The sequence below is a fragment of the Lepidochelys olivacea genome (genome assembly GCF_965140295.1).
Source record: "Lepidochelys olivacea isolate rLepOli2 genome assembly, chromosome: 7".
In the NCBI taxonomy this organism is placed as follows: Eukaryota; Metazoa; Chordata; order Testudines; family Cheloniidae; genus Lepidochelys; species Lepidochelys olivacea.
In genome coordinates, this window is record NC_140417.1 from 103,294,984 (window position 1) to 103,318,573 (window position 23,590).

The window sequence follows — 23,590 nt, forward strand, 5'->3', positions numbered from 1 at the left end:
TGGCTATAGTGATACATTTCTGGACTGGCATGGCCTCTCTCATATAGGTATCGTGGCACTGGAGGGTAGGGGCAAACTGATCACAAACCTCCAAGAACATCTGCTTCTTCATGCAAAAGTTCTGGTCATCCCAGGTCCACATAGTGATGTGAACCCATCAGTCTGGAGCCCTGCTCTAGAAACACTGATCTACATAGTGGGAGTCTGCAGCTAAGGCAATGGGCATGGGCAGCATCAGCTTGGTCATAGCTGGCATGTCAGTACGTCCTGCTGAGAGGTGCCTTCAGCAAGTCAAAAACTACCAACAAAATGTCCACCAGCATCTTGCAGATGCTCCACGTGGTTCCGGAAATAGGATTAACAGTATGAGATGCAATTCTTCCACCAGGTTGGGATCCATGTTAGTAGCTCCAGCTGCTGCGAGCATATGGTCACAAAAAGTCTCAGCTGGATGCGATGGGTGGTTAAAACCACCCCACAACACTTCTGGTCAACTCCAGCAGGACATTCAGACAAGTTCTCCCACAACCCAATGAATCAACACTACAGCAGATGAGGGCACTAGGAAGCCTGGGATATGACAGTATATGCCCAAAGAAGATGAAGTACTGACTCAGATCTGTGTAGTCCAGAAGGGACACACCAGCATAGTTCTGAGGCTCAGGTTTTAACACATAGTGGATGCTGAAGCCCAGGCTTGGAAACACTGAGTCTATGTGACTCACGCCTGCAGATTCAGATTTACTATATTTTGTAGACTTATCTTGAGTCTTCTAAGACAGCTCACCACACTTAGCTCCTCTTCTTGACATGCATGAGGGCGAGCTCAGACCAGGACAAAAGAGCACAAAAATTACAGTGCCTACTTAAGGCAAGTCTGTGGTGGACTGTGTAGGTGTGTCTCATGATCACTTGTGACAATACCACAGCAGATAAGATAGACATGGAATCTCTGGACCCCTGTAAACCACTTCCACTACTGTGTGCAGAATGCTGTATATCCACCTGGCTGGCCTGCCTATCTGCCTCTTGCTGGCCCCGCAGGGTTTGCTGTATTTCAGTAGTGTTATAGGTATAATCTTTGTGAAAAGTTTTGAGATGAGTGCCAAAATATAAAATTAAGTTATTACATGTGGAGTGAGAGTGAGGGAAGATAACCTCATTAAACTGTAGGATTACTGATCATAACAGGGGCTTAAATTATGCTCTGTGTTAATCCAATAATGATGTTCAGTCTGCTAAGAGACAACACATTCCCCCACACCCATTCCTGGGCTGACCTCCCCCAGTATGAAGTGCTGTATTCCTGAAGAAAATGAAGCTGAGTCACACTTACAACTGCATTCTGTGATAATATTTATAAACTGCATTACAACGCCTTTCATTTAGAGGGAGCAATTTTAGTTTGTACATGCATGGGATATTCAGGATGGTTTATAAATCCCACATCAAAAGATTAAGTTAGTAGTGAGGAAACACCATTTCTGGGACATTATATCATACTATAGTATCATACGGACACCACTACCCATGAGTACAGATACAGAGAATAAATTATTGAGATACATATCAACATACCAGTAAATTTTTTGAACTTGATATATTAAAAACACTAGTCACGTACAGAAGCATATAGCTCAAAGGAAAGAAAATACTTTCCTGAGCTCCTATGACTGCAACAGAAGTAACAAACAACAACAAAATGTAAGGAGCATTATAATCCTACCACTATTGATGGCTACTCCTGCTTAAGGGTAGCACATATGAGATAAGGGTGAGAGGGTTAAACATTAATTTAATATACATCACTAAGAGTCAACTGCAGTTGGATTAACAATCCCACTGATGAAGCGATAGATGTTCCTGTTTTACTCTCAAATCGTCAGATCATATTGTTCCACAGTCAATGTTATTAACAGCATTTTCCAAAACAGAGCATGGCAAGTAGTTAGGCTGTTAAAAGGAAATTTTGGTTCTTTGATGGAAAGAGGCAACTGAATTAGAAAACTCAGAATAACTACACTTCATCCATCATTTTCCACAATAATTCCATCAAGATCTCCCAGATGTCAGAGGCTACACCATACGGGTAGAAATAAAGAACACTCAACTAAGTTTAGAAAGGAAAAAGAGAGCGAGAGGGAGAGAGAGAGAGTTAGAAGAGATGGAAAAGAGGCAAAGAAGCAAAGGGAAGCTGTGAGAAGAAAGATGTTTCAAGACTCTTTTTACATCTTAGATTTTTAATGTACTTAATGCCAGTCAGTCGAGCCACTTTCATCAAAGAAATCTCAGTGGGAACACTTTATTACGAACCTTTTAACTACCTTTTCTTTGCACATAATTTTGGTAAAAAAAATAGGATGTTCATTTACATCACATTGATTTTTCAATAAACACATGCATATTTAAATGGGAAGCTATCTCCTCTCTTTATGAAAATGTTCATTTAAATAGCATACTCCCATTAATCAAGAATATTTCTTACTGATACAGAATTGATATGCACAAACACTTTTTAAACCATTTCAGAAGTTTTAGGTTTCCCAAAAACATTAAATCTGGCAAGACACAGAAGACTCCTAGTTTAATATACAAAGACATGAAAAACACATGTAACCAAATTGAATATATTAATCATCCTTAGAAGGAAATTCAGTGATGCAGAAAAAAGGATATTCATCCTAAATCTGTTTTGAGAGCCAGATTTTAACAGTACAGTGCAAGCAAATGTAAATGTCTATGTTCACGTAGCATCAAATCTAATTTTCCTTCACAGCAACAATACATCTCTTTTCAACTCCTACACCCTTGAAATTCATTAGAGAATTTCCATAATGTAGCTAGTGATCACCACTCACAGCTAATATGGGGGGGAGCCCCAGGAAGCTGTTATACCAAATAAAAGAATGAGGTTTTTCTAAGATCTTATATTTAGAATTTAGAAACTTATATTTAGAATTAAGAAATATATAGATACTGCACCATTCTGCTACAGACTCTGAACCTATTTTTAAAGAGAGAAAACACTGATTCAACACTAGTACGGCAGCCAGTTCCAAAATACTTCTGTCTCTTATAAACATCAAAAGCAGTATTTCAATTTTAATTCAGTGAAGTCTAGATCTCTAAAATGTGATAGTTTCCCCACAATGGATACCCAGATTTAGTGAAATAACTTAATTTACTCCTCTAATCTTTACCCTCTATTCCACCGCATCCCCAAAGTAAGAGACATCACTTTGGCTCCTGGAAAGCAAGCTCTCCAGATTCCTCTTCCAATTTTTAGCCTCTTAGCAGTGGTCCTAGATCTTAGTATTCCAAAAGCCAAGATATGAAGCTTGCAGTTCAAACTTTAATCCACTTCCCAAGTAGCCCACTAGATCACTAAACACCTCCATATTTACTAGATTTTACATATACTCAACCATTACGACTTTTCCAGTTAAACAGACAAGCATCTGTCTTTTAAACTTTCAGTTAACTGGATTTCACTATATATTAGCAACAATTGAATTAACTGTCTGTTCTTTACCATTAAACTTCCCAGCTGCACCTTGGTGATACTGGAGAAGAGACAGAAAAACAGAACTACACATTGCTGTACTTGTGAAAGACCTTACATAAAATCCATACGTGAATATAAACAAGTAGCTTTATAGCATCCCCTTTAATTCATCCCATCATGCCTAAAAAAGTTACAGAATATACAGAGGTGAATCTGTATAAAATGTGATCTGAAATACTGTATTTAGATACATTTGGGATGAGTTACTGATCCACTAGTAGCCTTAATTTTTGAATTTCCTTTTTTATTTCCTTACAATTGAAGTTGTGTCTTACACATAAAACATTGCTCCATTTACTATCTAGTTAGTAAGGGTCTAACACAAAGACGTGAAATTTTAAAAGCTATGCACTACCAAAAACAAACCCCTAAAGTTCACTATACTCCTCCCAGTCTCAGAACTTCCTTCTCCATTACGTACAGTGGTTCTTCAAGTAAAAAAAAAAAAAAAAAAAGGTTTAGGCACTGAACCAGATGAAATAAAATTCATTTTCATATTTGCAAGCAATATTGCTAAGAGAATCAACAAATTGAAAAAAATGGCTCTCACATTAACATTTCCAAATGGAATACCATATTTTATATTTCCTTCCTCATGAGAAACACTCTTACGTATGCAGGTAAGATATAGTCTGCTCCCTTCTACTCATAGCAAATGTTTTTGATTAAATGGTCCACCTTGAAATTCAGGAAGTTTCTGGTCATCTAAACATTCTGCCAAGACACTGACTTTATTATGGAGACTTTTTAATTAAAAGCCAGCTGTAGTTCCTCTCTCATTTAAGAGAGACAGAAGAAGTGAAGATAGACATTGAGAAATATCTAAAAGTGTTTTCTGCAGAATAGGGTGCCCTTTTCTCCCTCTAACCCCGAACCTTGCTTCTCTTTATGTGTAACAGCAAAGTTAGCCAGCGCTCAGTGTTGTCAAAACGTTCATTTGTGCAGGGTAGGCACTACAATTCACTTACTGAATATTCATGAATGGTCTCCCAAGGGAGAGGAACTGAGTCAAGTAAACACCCTCTAAAATGTCTGGAATCAGTTCTGGAATTTTACATTTTATTCAGCTATGAGCAGTAGAGAGCTATTTTAATAAATCTGAAATAAACTGTGTAACAATTGTGTCCCATCTAAAATGGAGCCAAAAAAAAAAGTGACAGGGCAATAACCCCTAACAGCCTTGTTTGCCGTGACCACTGAAATATACCCTCTCCCAGGTTTCCCAACCAGGCATTTAAGAAATTCAAAGCAGCAAATCCAAAGGGGGTAACAAACCCATAATACACCGATAACAACACCTGCACTCACAGTGCAGGAGTCAAAACCCGCTGCAACTAGGCTGCCTAAATAAAGGAAAAATTGACTCAGTGAACGAGAATCGGCTACAGAGAGGCTCATCCTAGGTCAAAGACGACACAATCAAAACCAGGCTTGTCCCGTGGAGGGACAGAACTTTACAGATTTTTTTTAAGGAGGGTGGTAATAATGCCCAGCCAGCAACTTGCCAGCACGGCAGTGCAAGCCAATCCCGCGGAGAAAATGCGGTTTCCAATGTGAGTTTCAGAGAGGCGGCGGCGGCTCCCCATTCCCACCCCCGCCACGCCAGGCCTTTGCCGAGGGAATAGGCGCGCCCGCCCGCCACCTCCTGCCGGTTTAGTGCCAAGGGCTGAAGCAGCCACGAGCTCCGGCGCAGGGCAATCCCACCGGCAGAGCTCGCCCCGGCGCCAATGCGGACAATAAGCCCCCGGCAAGGAAATAAAGGGAGAAAAGGCTGCAGCCCGCGGGGAGAGGCCGGGAGCAGGAAATGCTCCAGCAGAGGAGTTGTGCGGGGTGGAGGCGGCGCCGACTCCGGGCTTTCCCAGGAAAGGAACAAACTTGTGCAAAGTTTGAGCCTCGCAAATAAAGCGCAACAAGCGGGACCCCGGGGGAGCGGAGGAGAGGGCCTCACCCACGCCGTATTTCTCCTCCCTCTTGGTGGGCACCCAGCGAGTCATGGCGCTGGGGGAGGCTCTCAGCCACTCAGGCGCTGGGGAGCCGCGACGGCAGCCGCCGAACCGGGATGGGATGCGGGGACTCTGCTCCTAAGCCGCCATTTTCCAGCCGCGGGACGGGAAAAGTTTGCTCCTGCGGATGGAGAAGTCATGTGGTGCGGGCGGAGTCAGCACTGGGAGTCCCAGCCCCCTGCAAGCCCGGCTGGAGCAGCCACTGCCTGCTAGGCGGCCGCGGAGATTGCCCCGGCAAGGGTGAGAGCGGGATGTGCGGCTCCCCAAGGGCCTGGCAGCGCGATCGCCCAGGCCACCACAAACCAGCCTGCCCCTGCCCCAAGAAACCAGCCTCCCACTGCTGCCCCTGCCCCAAGAAACCAGCCTCCCACTGCTGCCCCAGCCCCAACCAGCCTGCCCTAAAAACCAGCTTCCCACTGCTGCCCCTTCCCCAAGAAACCAGTTTCCCACTGCTGCCCCTGCCCCAAGAAACCAGCCTCCCACTGCTGCCCTGGCCCAAACCAGCCTCCCCCAAGAAACCAGCCCTGCATTGATGCCCCTGCCCAAAACCAAAGCAATCTGTTTTCAGACAACCAGCCTGCCTGCCCCTGCCCAAATGCACCTGCTCCAAGAAACCAATTTGCTGCCTCTGCCCAAACAACACTGTCACCAAGAAACCAGAAAAAAGAGAAACCAGATCTACCTCAATCTTTCCAATTTTTGCCCTCTCCCTCCCCATTAGTACCATCAGAAACGGAACAAGCCTAGCTACTGTACCAACAAAAAAAAAAATCTGAGTTCCCATTTCGCTTGGAGGATGAGCACCGCATAAGCTCACCACAGGTGTATGCTGGTTCCAGACAAATTTTGGCCTGAATCCCCCAAATTATAAGCCTAAATAAAGAACAAGTCTAGCTGCTCCTGTTACACCAATACATTCTGGACCCTGGCATATCCAAGTGCATGAGAGCCACAAACAGGAATTATTTTGGAGAACTTCTCCAGCCCGTGGTTTATATAGGAGGTCAGACTAGATGATCATAGTGGTCCCTTCTGGCTTTGGAATCTATGAATTCCAGATCCGACACATGGATCAATTCTTGGTCTTAGCCCTTCATATTCTATGGCATGGATAGAGAATAAGTATGGCCACTCCTGCTGCACTAAATAATTCTGGGCGCTGATGTATCCTTGTGTACATGTGTCACAAAGATGAAGGAGTGTGCTTGTGCACAAGGATGCAACAGGATTCAGAAATTTATGGTGAGCAAAAGCAGTCACACTGGTTCCCTATTGGTGTCATGTCATTTGGGTGATGAGGGATGAACACTGGATGGATCTTGGTTTTTGGTTTCCTCAGGCACCAAAATGTTTTGGTGCAGCTGGAAAAGCTAGATTTCGTCTCTATTTAAGCATTCTAGGAGACAGGTTTTTTTCATTTCTACTTATGTGGGATCTGTTTTTTTACAGTACTCATGCTCCAGAATGTGTTGGGGTCCAAACTGCTTTTGGTGCAGTAAGAATGGCTAGACTTCTCTATTTTAGAGTTTGGTAAATAACTTGTCATATTTGTCCTTCCTAGGAAATCAAGCTACCTCCGTCTGTCCCATCGCCAGAGAAACTGAGCCCTTTTAAGGCACTGCAGCTGGGAGTGAGACAGACTTGTGCTTGCTCAGCTCAAGCTAATACACTAAAAATAGCAGTGTAGAATTGCAGTTCAGGTGGCAGCTCAGGCTAGCCACCTGATCTCAGACCCACAGGTTCAGGTGGGCTTGAGATCCAGAGCTGCTGCTCAAGCTGCAACATCTACACTGCTATTTTTAGTGTGCTGGTTTGAGCCAAGCTAACCTGAGTCTGTCTATGCAGCTTGGGAGGCTTGCTCCCAGTTGCAGTGTAGACATACCCTCGTTCCCCTGAGACAAGGTGGGTGAGTAGACAATGAGCCTACACCCTATTCCTATGTTATTCCTACAAGCAACCAACCTGTTTGCCTCTCATTCTCTATTCAAAGCAACTAAAATTCATCTCTTTTCCCTCCAAAAACCAATTTTCCTCTGCCATAGCGTCCTCCAAAGCAACTGCTATCCTGTTTCTCCTGGCCCTAAGTTCATCTTTCTCTTTTCTTCACAGAGAAAAGAGGTGATAAGAAGATAGTCTAGTATCTGAGACTGGCAATGTCTTTGCCAGCAGGCTGTCTGTGAGAGTTTCCCTGGAGTTATCTCTCTGTATGGATCTATTCTATGACTATAAAGACTGGAGATTATCACTCCCAAACCCAAAGTTCTGGGGATTCTCTCAAAATTAGAGTATGTCTAGCGGCTATTCCATGTGTGGGGTGTTTCAGTTATGAGGGGGACAGGTGAACAAAGGAGCTGACCTTCTCCACCTTCTTCCCCAAGTCCTAGTTCCCTCAAAAAACCTGAAAGGCAGTATATCTTTTGAAGTAAAGCAAAACGTTCTTATTGTTTTGCTTTATTAAGAAGAAAATGGGGGAAAAGTAGTGGAGAAAGTTAAACGGATAAAATTTGGAAAGAAATAGAGAGGGGAGGGGCAAAATAGCTATGGAAAATCTGAGCGGCTATATTCTGCTACAAAAAAAACTGACAACCGTAGGACCTTTGTGCGCTGATGCCACTTCTTCTCATGCTGACCAGTCCTGCCTCATTACTTCCTTGTACTCCCCTGTCTATCCCTCTGTATTCACCTGTTGTCTCTTGTCCTATACATAGATTATATCCTGGAGACAGGGACCATCTTTTTGTTCTGTGTTTGTACAGTACCTAGCACAACAGAGTCCAGCTCCTAGGGGCTATGATAATACTACTACTACTAATAATAATAATCATAATCATAAAACTACACTAAGGATAATTAAACCTAGTATTTTAGGGTGAAAACTAATCCCTTGCAGGGGTCAGGAAAAAATCTTTACATTCAGTGCATTTTGTGTTGAGCCACCTCCTGAAGCATTATTGCCTATTGTTGGGGCATTGTTCCAGTATCTGATCCACACAGCAACCCATTCCTACCTAGTCTTTCCATACACCCTCCCTCCCACCTTCTTTGTGTTTTGTTTCCCAATTCAGAGGTATGCTGCACCATAATATAGATTCCACCACCTAGAACATTGTCTGCCAAGGACTAGACTGAGACCCTGAATCTCATTGCTCTTTTAACTAAAGCAAGCCTTTAGAATTCAAAGGCCATTGCAATGTGTTGAACCACTGTACCCTTAGGCATTATTCCGTGGGGTGAGGAGATCAAAAGTGTTTCAACAGCAGTCTCGGCTCATTATCTTTATCCTGCAGTATTGTGTAACTTTGATTTAAAGAGTTTATATTTAGTAAGATGAATGAAATCAAACTGAAATATTGAAACAAGTGTTCTTGTTCCATTTACTGCTTCTTATCTTTGTTTTTCCATGCAAATGAAAGAACAAATAAAACAGAAATGTAGCACAAGTATTTATGTCTATGGATAAATATTTTGCAATGCTATACAGTCTATACAGTTCCTCTGGTGCTTCTCTATTTGTGAGGGGAAGCTACAGAAGAGGTTGGCATCTGAAGCCACTGTCACATGTTGGCTCACAGATCTTCAAAACTACTGATGTAGTAGTCTTTTCTAGCATTTACAGAATAAATGCTAGTCTGGGATCCGATTTGCTTCTCTCTTATCCTGGGGTAAATCAGGAGCTACTCCACTGAAGTCACTAAAGGCATAAGGAATGAATGTGGAGCACAGAATAGTGCCCTTAGATGAAGTTTAGTTAACTGTGGTTTGGTGGTCTAGCCTTTTTGTATGCACTATTGTTTCACATCTCGGGTCCCATGTTCAAATCTGAAATTAAATTTGGTGGCCTCAAATCAGGCTATAACTGCACAGCTGTCTACATGATGACAGCAGCATTGGCAGTGTTTGTTCAGGTGGCAAGTAAGGGCCAGATTATGCCTTCAGACTGGCACATACAACTTAATTGGCATATGTATATGTATGTATGTATGTATTGACTAACTGCAGATACCTATCAGAGGCAGAATTTAGGCCTAAAATAGGAGGAATCAGAATTCAAGAGAACTGGAAAAACGAAGGACGCTTGTGCAACTCCTACCTGCACAGTAAACTAAATCCTTGTTCTATTGAAGCCAGTGTCAAAATTATCTTTATCTTCACTGAGAGCAGGATCTGGTTCATTGTCTAGTTATACAGCTAAAACTGTCCATTCTTTACCTCTGTAAACACAAAATTCACATAATTAAAAAATATATATTTTATAGACTCACATGAGGATTAATAAAATCAAGTACTAATTATGATCCAAATCCTACAACAGGATCAGCACAGGTGAACCCATACACATATATTGAGCCCTGTTAACTTCAAGTGAGGTCTATATTGCATTGAGTACTTTCAAAACTTTCATTTTAGTGAAAGCCTGTAAAAAACAGGAAAAACCCAGTTTAAACTATGATAGCCAGCAAATAAGATTCCTGCTGATTCATAGTGCACAAATATTCCTCTGGTACTTTCTACAACAAGGGAAAAGTATGTAGTGTGACAAGACTATGAGACTGAAAGTATGAAAACTGTTATTTTTTTTCAGTAGTCAAATAATATTATGTGTTCTTGGGAAGAAAAACAATAATTTTCCATCAAAGTTTGAAATGTTCTAGTTGACAGATTTTCCATACATGTACATAACATGTTTCTACATACTGCGTATATGGTGTACATTACTTACCAATCTAAAGCTCCATCCCACTGCTAAACAGCACATCATATGCAAAATTAAAAATTATCTTTAAAAAGTGAAATTAAAATGAGTTAAAAAATAAAACTCAAATCAGGGAATCAATAACAAACAATGTCTGCAAATTTTATAATATCACTGCATCAGCTGTTTGGATCTGCAGGTTCTGTGTAAATGCACCACGTAAATTAAGGGTCAACTCTCTAGCAGTAATATAAAACATCACTCCAACAGGTTTCAGAGTAACAGCCGTGTTAGTCTGTATTCGCAAAAAGAAAAGGAGTACTTGTGGCACCTTAGAGACTAACCAATTTATTTGAGCATGAGCTTTCGTGAGCTACAGCTCACTTCATCGGATGCATACCGTGGAAACTGCAGCAGACATTATATACACACAGAGATCATGAAACAATACCTCCTCCCACCCCACTGTCCTGCTGGTAATAGCTTATCTAAAGTGATCATCAAGTTGGGCCATTTCCAGCACAAATCCAGGTTTTCTCACCCTCTACCCCCCCACACACAAACTCACTCTCCTGCTGGATTTGTGCTGGAAATGGCCCAACTTGATGATCACTTTAGATAAGCTATTACCAGCAGGACAGTGGGGTGGGAGGAGGTATTGTTTCATGATCTCTGTGTGTATATAATGTCTGCTGCAGTTTCCACGGTATGCATCCGATGAAGTGAGCTGTAGCTCACGAAAGCTCATGCTCAAATAAATTGGTTAGTCTCTAAGGTGCCACAAGTACTCCTTTTCTTTTTGCGAATACAGACTAACACGGCTGTTACTCTGAAACTAGTAATTAGGGTTTCTGTAAGAGCTTCCAAATGGAGGGGTCTTTGGAAGAGTGTGTGCACCAGAGCCATAGCCCAGATTACACGACTCTAGTGTCTTCTCATGTGTTCTAGGATACAGGTTTTTCCACTGGACTTTGATAGTGTTATTTAATGGCAGACAATCAGTGAGAGTCTCTCTGTTTCTACTTGTGGAAGAGGTGTACACTTGAGCATGCCAGGATGTGAGATGTTGCAGTTGTGCTATAAGAAAGTAAAGTAGAAAATTATGAAGGGCCATGCCCCCTCTCAGCTGCACACCTCTCATTACCTTTTTAGGGTATTGTAACAGAGTGCAGGGAGTGATCCAAGCAATAGCCAGGTCCAGCAGGATGGTTCACCTTCCAAGGTCAGAGGTGTAAGGTCTGGTATAGCTGTGCAGGGGGTGAACAGGTGATCCTGCACTGCTAAGTAGTTCCCCAGGAGAAGCTGATTGGGGTAGTTATCTAATCAGGCTGGTGGACTGGATGAGATAAAGAGCCAAATAGCCCACCCACCCAAGCCTGATAAAGAGGCACAGGAAGGAAGGGCTAGGAGAAAGAAAGGAAGAAAAAGAAAAAACTGAATAGGGCTAGCTGAGCCTAATCACATAGAGGCTTTAGAGAAGAGAGACCTCTGGTCCTGTCAGGTCCTGAGGAGAGGGCTAAAAGCACTGTAGATATTGTAAATAGACAGTTGCACAGGGACTGTAGTGGTATTGGTGGAGGGAACTTGAATGAAAGGTCAGTAACTACATACCTGGTGGGGTTGCTGTAGCTTCTGTAGGGGAGAAGCCAGGAGCAGAGCCAGGCCCTGTTACAGATATATGTGGGGATTTTTTTTTTTTTTTTTTTGCTCCATAAAAGGGATTATATTGGAGATTTTTATTATTATGTAGACTAACTGGGGTAGTGACAAAAAGTAGTTAATTTTGGAAAGAACTGTCACCTTAATGATGTTAACTTTGTCAATAAGTGTAATCAGAATGGCAGGCCACTTTTTAAATCCTTAATAATTTTATCTAGGAGTGGAATGTTAAGTGGAAAGTGTATTTACCTTAATGTCAACTTGTGGTGGAAAAAAGTTGAATTGGGCAGGATTGTGGGAGCTGTGCTATATAGAAAATTACACTAACAACTTCTCACACTTAAGGATACAAGTTAATAGTTCACCAAATTCTGGGAGTAATCTTAATATTTCAGGCAGAGATGTTTAATGAGTATGTGAATAAAGTGTTCTGGATTCTAAATCATAGGAAACTTAATTGTTCAAAGCTTACTCATGTCAAGTGGACTTTAACCTTTACTTGAAATCAGTGAAACTACTCACATGAGTAAGGATGCTACAATTAGGCTCAAAACAGTGACATAAATTACTAGTATAATATACCTCAAAAGGTAAAGGAACTCATCTTAACAGTCAGTCTTTTATTTGCAACCTGATTCTCTTTGCACGAACATTAATGAGCCAACAGAATAGTATTTTATATTCTCTTATTTTAAGAGACATAATATTACCTGTTTTAAGTTATTGTTGAAATATTTACAAGCATTGGACATTCTCGTTCAAAATCAAATAATAAATCCCATGTGCATAGTTTGAGTGGAACTCGCAGACAAGAACAAGCAGAACAAAAAAATCTTTATAAAAGTTTCAGAGTAACAGCTGTGTCAGTCTGTATTCACAAAAAGAAAAAGAGTACTTGTGGCACCTTAGAGACTAACCAATTTATTTGAGCATAAGCTTTCGTGAGCTACAGCTCACTTCATCGGATGCATACTGTGGAAAGTGTAGAAGATGAGCTGTAGCTCACGAAAGCTTATGCTCAAATAAATTGGTTATACTCTAAGGTGCCACAAGTACTCCTTTTCTTTTTATAAAAGTTAGAGAAGTACCATGCAGGTAAAAACAAGTATTTTGTTTTCAGAGGACCATCTGTTTTACTGTGTAAATTCCAATTGACTCAATATTTTTAAAAAGAATGAGCTAAATGTTTCAAACTTTAGCATCAAAACTGAAAAACATTTAAAGAGAATAGGTGAAAAAAGATTACTTGAACTATAATGTATGCGAGTAAAGTCATTACTGATTACAAGCTAGATAATGATGAGTTAGAGACTGACAAGCTCAAGAGGAAAACATGCATTATCCTGTTAATAATACTTTGCACTTATGTAGCACTTTACATTCTCAAAGCACTATAGAAATATTAACTTTCCTTCAAGAGAGAGAAAAGTATCATCTCCATTTACAGCTGAGACACAGCATTTTCAAAACAGGCAGGCACCCAAATGCTGAAGAATCCAAAGTCAGAGACCACTTTTTTAATACTTTTGCCGAAGTGACTTTCAGAAGGCCACAGAATACATCATTAGCAAAGGCAAAGTTAGACTTTAAGAACTCCCTAATTCTATCCTTAGTTCTGTAGAACATGTTCTCCTTACGCTTTTACTGTCGCATGAGTTGGCTGACCATTATATTTGTGAGGCCATGGGCTGTTACGAAGGCCATATATTATGGATATGTCCAGGAACCCAGATTTTTCTAAAACAGCATTTATTCAGCTTTCTGGATTTAAACAATGGTAGCTTTGCTTAAACAATAGATCTTAATAGTTTCAACTCTGTCATTGAGTAACTTTGTTTTTGTTTTTTTTACTTTTGGCTATTTTTAAAGTGCTTCCTGAACTATGAAGGAGTCTCTGTAATATGTTCACAAGTTCACCTGGAAACTATTTCAAACATCATGGGGAGTTGATACTTAACTGTACTAAATTTGAATACTACATTCCTTCAGTATGGTCTATATTTGTAGTTCTTTAGTTCTAAACCTATATGTTGCATGCACAGTCCGTTAGTTTCTTTCAGGCAGAAAGTATGGTAATTTGAAGTTTCTGGAAGCTTTCTTGTTGAGGCTGATTAAGGTGTTACTATCTGATGGCTGTTATGATGACCTATTGCCCTACTGTATGCAAAAGGAGTCATGATCTCTGTCCATTGCATGGTGGAGAGCACACATTATAAAAGCCACCATCAGAAATAGTATTGTTTTGGACAGTCTGAGGGCAGAGGCCAAGAACTTGGATAACCATGAAGGCTCAGCTATTTCAGCATTTGTGGTGACCCTTCTAGGAAAAGGTTAAGGCATTTTTATTGTGGGGTAATTCATACCGTTGTTCAGTGTGCTTTGGGTCAAGGCCCAAAGTAAACAGAAGTCCGTGGAAAGACTATCATTGACTTCAGTATGCTTTGGATGACACCCTGCATAAATCAACTGAGCACTTCACTCTGTCTCGTACCTTTCATAAGCACTAAACTCACTTTTTTACAAATATTGCCAGGTGTAAAAATTGCCATAGGCTATGTTCGCTCTATAATATTATGTTTTTATTCATTCCTGTTCTTATATTCTTAAAAATTTTAAAAGGAAAATTATCAAATTATAAATATATGGATGTACCTTTTCAATCTCTTCAAAGCAAAGACAAAGAAATGGTAAGGCAGTTTTAAAAAGATTGAATAGTTGCATGGTGCTGAGCTTTACATCTAAGCCTGGTGTGCATCTGTGCCATCATTTCCCTTTTTGAGGGATTTCTCTTCGTTCCTTTTCCCTTTATAATCTTTGCTTTCAGTCCTCACTTCTTAGCAACCTGTCTACTTGTCATTGAGGGTGTGACTCTCACTCACTTTGGTGCCTGTCATTTAATATTACCTAGATGAGTAAACTAGAGTCAGTCTTCTCAGCAGGTTGAGTTTATTGCCTTTGCAGAGCTGCCATGTCCTGCTGGACTAGGAATAAAAGATCAAGTTCATGATCCAAACTCAATTCCCCTGCATACAGCACAGATTAGATGCTGAGCTCACTGAATTGAAACGAATATTAATGCCTTAGATGGAATTGTGACAGAAGATGAAGATTGTCAAGTTTGGATCAGAAAGAAAGATGGTTCTTAAAATGTCTTCTCGAGTCAAGGCTACTCATGATCTGTAGTGACTTCAAAATACCTGCTATGAGAAGGTCCAGTTATGGCTGAAAGGGACCATCCTGCCTTGAAGGGCTTTACAGAGTTCCCCAGCACACAGAGTGCACCTAGTGATCCACATGCCAAAGGAGTACAGCGTATTACAGAGGGGTATGCCTAGCCAGCTCTGATTGTCAGTGCATGGAGGATAGGAGGGTTTCCAAAGCCCCGTTGCCTCCTCAATTCTTTCTAGCTGCTGACCACACTGCTTGTCAATGCCAATGTCACTTTATAATACAATTAATTAAACTTTAGAATTTGAGAGGTCTATACTTGGGTGTGCGAGTTTATCGTTGTGTGATAGCTCTCTCAATACTGTACAAATTTAAATTTCAGTACAACAGAGTAAGATTTTTCCCCCCTAAAAGCTGGTAACGTATTTGTGTGTTATACCTATCTGTCTTTGGGGTAGACAAGCAGACACAAGAATTGTCTTGTAAAATTGTAGTTTCTCTTTAACAAGCCACATTGACAGGCAATTATTCATGGAGGCTGTTCTGTGCTAAATGTTTTTTCATGCTGTGCATCCCTGTCTCTTGATTGCAGGAATGTGCTCCTGTGAATTCTAATTATAAGTACATATGAACTGATATGTTCAAAATAACTTACTAGAACTTCTGCTTCTCTGTAATATTGATTCTATTCTCCTGCATCATAGAGATATATGAGCTCTGAAAAAGAGTATTTAAAAGGAAATTTATTCTTAGGAAACAGTTTATTTATTGTAAAACAGTTTCATTATATTCTTTCACTGGCATAAATTTTGTTACTGCTTATCTTTCAGGGTAAACTCAGGTGGCCAAATTCTGCCCTGAAAAGTCAGTGGCATTGCATAGATGTAACAGAGGGTGAAAATAATCTAATTCTCCTCTCTCACTTATAAATCAGGAGGTTCCACAGAGGTTCTCACACAAAGAGTAAAATCCTGACCATCTTGAGGTTAATGAGAGTTTTGGATTGAAGTCCTGGCCCCACTGAAGTCTAAGTGTTTTATCATTTACATTAAAATACTGTATTCTGAAGAGTTAAGGTATGTCTGCTATAAATCAGGCTTCCATATGGGAAGAGATTAGTAAGAGTGGGACTTTTCAGGTTTGAAAAGAGACAATTAAGGGGGGATATGATTGAGGTCTATACAGTCATGACTGGTGTGGAGAAAGTAAGTAAGAAAGTGTTATTTACTCCTTCTCATAACACAAGAACTAGGGGTCACCAAATGAAATTAATAGGCAGCAGGTTTAAAATAAGACAGAAAATATCATATTGCCACTATATAAATCCATGGTATGGTCACATCTTGAATACTGTGTGCAGATGTGGTTGCCCCATCTCAAAAAAGATATATTGGACTTGGAAAAGGTTCAGAAAATGGCAACAAAAATGATTAGAGGTATGGAATGGCTCCCATATGCGGAGAGATTAATAAAACTGGGACTTTTCAGCTTGGAAAAGAGATGACTAAGACGGGATATGATAGAAATCTATAAAATCATGACTGGTGTGGAGAAAGTAAATAAGTGTTATTTACTTCTTCACATAACACAAGAACTAGGGGTCACCAAATGAAAATTAATAGGCTGCAGGTTTAAAACAAACAAAAGGAAGTATTTCTTCATACAATTCACAGTCAACCTGTTCTTTGCCAGAGGATGTTGTGAAGGCCAAGACTGTAAGAGGGTTCAATAAAGAACTAGATAAGTTCATGGAGGATAGGTCCATCAGTGACTATTAGCCAGGATGGGCAGGGATGGTGTCCCTAGCCTCTGTTTGCCAGAAGCTGGGAATGAGCGACAGGGAATGGATCACTTGATTACCTCTTCTGTTCATTCCCTCTGGGGCACCTGGCATTGGCCACTGCCAGAATACAGGATACTGGGCTAGATGGACCTTTGGTCTGACCCAGGATGGCCGTTATGTTTCTTATATATTGAAAATTGGTACTTGTTACAGAATGAGAAGCTCCAACTGCAAAAGTTAGATGTGGTTCTGGAAAATCTGAAGTGTTTGGCTCTAAAGGTTTGATTTGGCCCATTGTGCCAGTACTTAACCTTTGAATCTGGGTCTGGATTTATAACATCCCCAGAGCTGAGGGACATTTGGATCTGGAATTTTGTTTCAGATCCAGACTGATGTGCATTACAGTGGTAGATGTAGTTATCTGTGTATACATACGGTAGGTTCTGTCACAACTTAAAGCAGCACCTTGGGATTCTTTGCCATTGGAAGGCACTATATATGTAAACTAATGGGCCAGATTCACACCCGTGGGCTCAGGGGGTGAAAACTGTTCCCACACTTTCACCTGAAGACAGCTGTACTGGGCAGGAATTTACTCTTGAAAGTCAATCACTGCTGTACCTTCTTTGGTAGGTTCGACCAAGAAAAGCTGCTCTAATGACATCTGGAACCCTGTCAGAGTAGGCTGCCCTTGAGAAGTGCACATCTTTTGAATAGCCTACCCTGACCCTTTCCTGGGTCAATCCCACTCAGTTTGTGGGCTGCATCTGCCAGTTCAGCAAAGCTAATTTATAAATTAAATTAACAAGGCAATGTGTACATGGTGATAGGAATGTACCATTTAATAGAAATCCTTCCAAATCAATGATGTACATCTGCTAGGAAGAGAGTGTGTGTGTGACAAATAATTTTGAATCGTAACCAACGTGTAGTATTAATTATGTTTAATTTAGGAAAATGTTTACTCATGCAGAAACAACTGTTTTAGATCAGATTCTATGTTTATTTCTATAATAAGGTGTAGAATTAAACATTTGCACTTTATAGCAATACTAAATTTACGTTAAAACATTTTTTAAAATGTAATTATGCTGTTTTGTTAGTGTCAGCTTATCCTGTCAAGTACAAAAACAAACTGCATGATAAAGAAGCACAAGGAAAGCATGCCAGTAAAAATATTATAAAATGCTTCTTACTTGTAGGAGAAAAGCTAAGTGCTGAAATGTCATGCTGCCTCAGTAAATATAGCTCTATAAGGTCATATAACTGACAGAAGTGGCCAAAAGGGGTACATCTCAACATTTTATTTAACTTAAAAAACTAATTTTACATTGATTTATAAAGAAGAAATCCTACCAGACAAAACTGTTTTTTTTAAATGAATTATGCAATTAGTGGGTGAAGGGAATGGACTGCATGTAAAGTATCTGCACTTCAGTAAAGCATTTGACATGGTGTTTCACAAAATCTTGCTTGACAAATGACTTCAAAATGGATTGGATACAAACACTATTACAAGGATTAGTAAATGATTTAAATAATGTAATAAGCAACGAGGGTGAAATCCTGGCCCCACTGAAGGATTTTGTCCCAAGAAAGGAGTTTGGGTAGGTTTCTAGTAGAATGCAACAACAGTCAAACCTTGCTTTGTTTTGATTATATGACATTCATGCTGGGTGAAATATAACTTTATGACCCAGGCCTGGACAAGGGCTATTCACTCTGCATTTGACATAGTGACCACATAAATTAATCTCTGTGGGATGTACCAGGGAAGCACCTACTAGTTTTCCACTAATTTTCTTTTTCTAATATGACTAAGTCACTACACTGTGTCTCAGAATAGGATCAACACCCGATGGGGAATCGGACCTCATATGTTGAATGTTCACTTTCCTTCTTCAAAATTGCGTAGTTTCTAAAGCTTCTGAGACCATATAGAATTTGCATCTTGTGTTCCTCTTACTATGTATGTCTGGTAATGAGTCACGCTGCAAAAATAACACAAAACTTCTGATGATGTTGCATCATGAGATGGGAAGATACTGCACATCTTAGACAGATCTACTTTTGATCTCATTATTGCTGGATTTACATCAGGAGCAACTCCTTTGAATCAGCCTCATTAGTATTTTAACTAGATATTGTGAATAGTGATGAAGGTCATTCATCATATATGCAGCAAATTAAGCAGAATTACCATATGACACCAAGTGAGATATATTGTTCTTCTTTGAATGCTTGCTCATGTCCATTCCACTGGAGGTGTGTGTGCTCACCACATGCACTGGTGCCAGAAGTTTTTCCCTCAGTGGTATCTGTAGGGGACCAGCTCTGGCGCCCTCTGGAGTGGCGTGCATATGTGCCGGTATAAGGGACGCTGATGCCCCCCCGTTTCAGTTCCTTCTTACTGCCAGTGACAGTGCTGAAACATACCCTTGCCTCAGCAAGCTTTAGCTTTTTCCAGTGTTCTTGACATTTCTACTGTATATAGTTGTTAGAGTAATTTTTGTATAGTTCTTCCTAGTTCTGTTAGTGTTAAGTGTAGAAATAGTTTGTTAGTGCCTATCAGGTGTTAAGTGTAGAAATAGTTTGTTAGTGCCTATCAGACTTAGCACAGGGTTGGGGCATGGCTGGTCCCCGGCCTTTAAGTCTTGTGACCGCTGCAAAAAACCTGTGCCCATCAGTGATCCTCACCAAAGCTGTCTGAAGTGCTTGGGGGAAACCCTTCATAAGTGACAAGTGTCACATCTGTAGAAGTTTCAAGCCTCACACCAAAAAGGAGTAGGACATTTGGCTTTGAGCGCTCCTTATGGAGTTGGCCCTCACACCGGCCTCCAAGCCGGCAAGATTGGACTCCGCTCTGAGGACCTCTGTGTCCCATAAAGGGGAAGGAGAAAGGTGGAGGTGAGCAAAGACCCGCATGGGGCAGCTCATCCTCTCTGGATTATAGCCAGGCTTCAGCATCCACAGAGCTATCGAGCCTCCTCTGAGATCTGCCTGCCACCCCACGAAGCAGCAGGAGCATCTGGCACCTGGCAGTGCCATCCACACTGCAGGCCTTCCAGGCTGCTAAAGACATATTGTCCCTTCCATGCTGCTGACACCTACCAGAGAGGTTGCCAGTTTTGGAGGCAAACCCGGCCTGGGGCCCTTCCAGCACTCCCCATCTGGGCACCGCGGCAGGTGGCATCCCGACAGTGGTCTCCAGAGCAGTGCCACCGGCCCTTTGATACAAGCCAGCTTGCCTGCCAGAGTTCCCAGCTCCGCTTCCCAGACTCTAGGCATCCTTCTCCGGGATGCCAGCATCAATCATCAGCTGTCTGGCGCAGATATCACCAGTGCCCAGAGATCAGGCACCAGTCCCCTGAGCATCTGCGTTGCTCTCCGGACTCATAGCATCAATCACTTGAGTCATGATACCGGTCCCTGGAGTCCCATCACCAGTCTCTGGATCATCTGTACCGGTCTCCAGAGTCGAGACAAAGGTCTCCATGCTCCCAGTCAACAGAGCGGCACTGTTCTCAAAGCGCGAGGCATCAATCGCCAGGTTACCATTGCCGATCTGCTAAGCACTGTCACCAGAGATGAGGCACTGAGCTCCACCATCCTGGTCCCGGTCCCCAAGAGAAGAATTGGCAAGGAGGAGGCTGTGGTACTGCCCTGGTCCCCGAGACAAGTTTCTTCCTCCTCAGGCTTGGAAAGGGAGGAGGACCATTGCCTGTGGGCCGAGGACGCATTGCCTGCGGGCCAAGGTCACCTGCCTGTGGCATTGGGATTTCCCCTAGCACTGATAGGAAGTACCTGGCCACAGGGCCAGTAGCTGGCTTCTTGGCAGTTCTGGAACCCTGGGGGGTCCCTCAGATGTTGGAGCATGTGCACTGGTCAGTCTTGGGACATCTGAGAAATGGTCAGCGATGGTCTCCCACCTGCCTCCTGACTGAGAGGAGGAGTTGGAGCAGGGTGCCTCAGGGTAGCCAGCCTCAGCCAAGGCTCCCCCAGCAGGGGAAATGGAGTTGACTGACCACCTGTGCCCACCTCCTCATCCTCTTCACCTTATGAGGCAGTAGCAGGGCCTTCCCATGCAGTTTCCCAGGATGAGGTGAAAGCTTACTGGGAGGTACTTAAAAGGGTGGCAGCAAACCTGGGGCTAGAGGCCGAGAAGTTGTCACAACCACCTAGCACCCTATTTGACATTTTGAGTGTGGCCCCCCTCTTCTAAGGTGGCCTTACCCATCCACGGGGGAGTGGTAAAGCTAATCAAGGCCTTTGGCAACTCCCTCCTCCCTGCCTCCCATCTCCAAGTGGGCGGAGATGAAATACTATGTCCTGGCCATGGGCTTTGAAAATCTTTATACCCGTACCGCCCCAAGCTCTCTGGTCGTATCTGTGGCCAATGAGCGTGACAGACAGGTGCAATCAGGTCCGACCCCCTCCCAGCCTGAATCCTAGATCCGACACCCCTTTTGTTTTCCAACAGTTTATTGCCCAAGCCGGGCTTGGACTTCAGTAACATCAGACCACTGAGTGCTCAGCACTGTGGTAGGGAGGCATATCCTCCAATTCCTTTCTGTCCCCCCCTCCCTCCCTCGCTCCCTCCCACCCCATTCCTCTCAGGGACCCTTCTCATGAGCTTCTGCTCGCTCATGAGTTGCAAGGCCTCCTGCGGGTGGGAGCCGTAGAGGAAGTTTTACAGCATTTGAGAGGAAAAGGGTTTTATTCCTTCTATTTTTTTTTATTCCGAAGGCCAAGGAGGGGTCTACGCCCCATCCTTGACCTGCGGAACCTCTACAAATATCCCAAGAAGTTGAAGTGCCTCATGGTCTGTCTTGCCTCTATCATCCCCTCCCTGGATGCAGGAGACTGGTATGCTGCCCTTCATCTGAAAACACTTACTTTCATATTTCGATATTTCACGGCCACAGAAGGTTTCTATGATTCATAGGAACACCCACTACCAGTTCACAGTGCAATGTCAGATCTGATGGCCCAAGTTGCTGCCCGCCTGCTCACCACAGCCCAGGTCTGCCTCAGGCTATTTGGGCAGTGGTTCTCAAAGCCAGTCCGCCGTTTGTTCAAGGAAAGCCCCTGGTGGAACGGGCCAGTTTGTTTACCTGCCACATCTGCAGGTTTGTCTGATCGCAGCTCCCACTGGCCGCGGTTCACCACTCCAGGCCAATGGGGGCTGCAGGAAGGGAAACCAGCACATCCCTCGGCCCGCGCCACTTCCCGCAGCTCCCACTGGCCTGGAGCCGTGAACCATGGCCAGTGGGAGCCGTGATCGGCCAAATCTGCAGATGCGGCAGGTAAACAAACCTGCTCAGCCTGCCAGGGGCTTTCCTTGAACAAGCGGCAGACTGACTTTGGGAAGCACTGTATTAGGGCACTTGTTGGTATGCATTTACGTTGTCCTGCATGCAAGACTGCAGCTCAGACCCCTCCAAATGTGGCTGGCATCAGTCTAGTCCCCAGCCAGACATCACCTGGACATATTTCTCATGATCCCGCCACGGGTACTCAACTCCAGGCAGTGGTGGATCCACCTGGACCCAGTGTTGGAAGGTGTTCCATTTATGAATTCATGACTCAGTGTCCCTGGAGTGAGATGCGTCTGACCTCAGTTGAGGAGTGCACCTCGGGGAGTGCACAGTCAGAACTCGGGGCTATGGTCTCGAGAGGAGCTGTCACTCCATCCACCTGGCTTGTAAAGAGTTTCTTTACCATCTGTCTGGTCGTGTGCTGCAGGTGTTGACAGGCAACATTGCCTTCATGTTCTGTGTCAACAGACAGGGCCAAGCTTGATCAGCAGCTCTTTATCAGGAAGCCCTTCACCTGTGGGACTTCTGCATCCAGCATGCTATCCACCTGGAAGTCTTGCACCTCCCTGGCATCCAGAACACGCTGGTGGATCACTTCGGCAGGTCCTTTTTCTCTCACATGAGTGGTCCCTCCATTTGGAGGTCATCAGGATGCTCTTCCACAAGTGGGAAGCTCCCCAAGTGGACCTGTTTGCCACCGGACAGAACAGAAAATGTCACCAGTTCTGCTCTCTGCAGGGTCTCAACAACAGCTCGCTATCTGATGCCTTCTTCCTCTCATGGTCAGGCAACCTAATGTATGCCTTCCTGCAAGTCCCACTGATCAAAGAAGTCCTCTTGAAGATCAAGAGGGAAAGGCTTGAGTCATTATGATCACCTCAGCATGGCCGCACCAGCATTGGTTCGGCACACTCGTGGACTTAGCGGTGGCAGCCCATGGACGCTTCCCAGCTGCCCAAACCTGCTCTCTCAGGAACACAGACAATTACTGCACCCTAACCTCGCTTCTCTCCACTCCACAGTGTGGAGGCTGAATCCCGAGGAGCAGGCCTGCTCTAGTCAGGTCCAGCAGGTCCTCCTAGAAAGCAGAAAGCCCTCTACCAGGGCGGCTTACCTGGCAAAATGGAAGTGCTTCTCCTGCTGGGCATCAGAGAGCAATATCTCTCCAATCCAGTCATCTCTACAATCCATCCTGGATTACCTGCCTCACTTAAAGCACCAGGGCCTTGCCTTTTCATCAATCAAAGTACACTTGGCAGACATAACAGCCTTCCACCCTCATGTCCAGGGTAAATCTCTATTCTTGCGTGGGATGACAATCGGGTTCCTGGAAGGCCTTGAAAGACTTTTTTGCCACCAGTTTGGAATCCGATTCACCAATAGGATCTCAACTTAGTCCTC

General features: G+C 42.9%; 1 protein-coding gene across 2 annotated transcripts in view; it reads right to left on the bottom strand.

The window, feature by feature from the left end:
- DOCK1 (dedicator of cytokinesis 1) overlaps nt 1-5,736 on the bottom strand; it is a 552,328-nt gene extending 546,592 nt beyond the window's left edge. The window contains exon 1 of one of the 2 annotated variants that reach the window (XM_084632948.1): nt 5,514-5,736. In XM_084632948.1, the coding sequence (XP_084489074.1) occupies nt 5,514-5,559 (46 nt within the window). In that variant the 5' untranslated portion in view covers nt 5,560-5,736. The remainder of the gene's footprint in view (nt 1-5,513) is intronic. The other variant, XM_084632949.1, reaches the window with a different exon arrangement.
- Nucleotides 5,737-23,590: the final 17,854 nt, after the last annotated feature.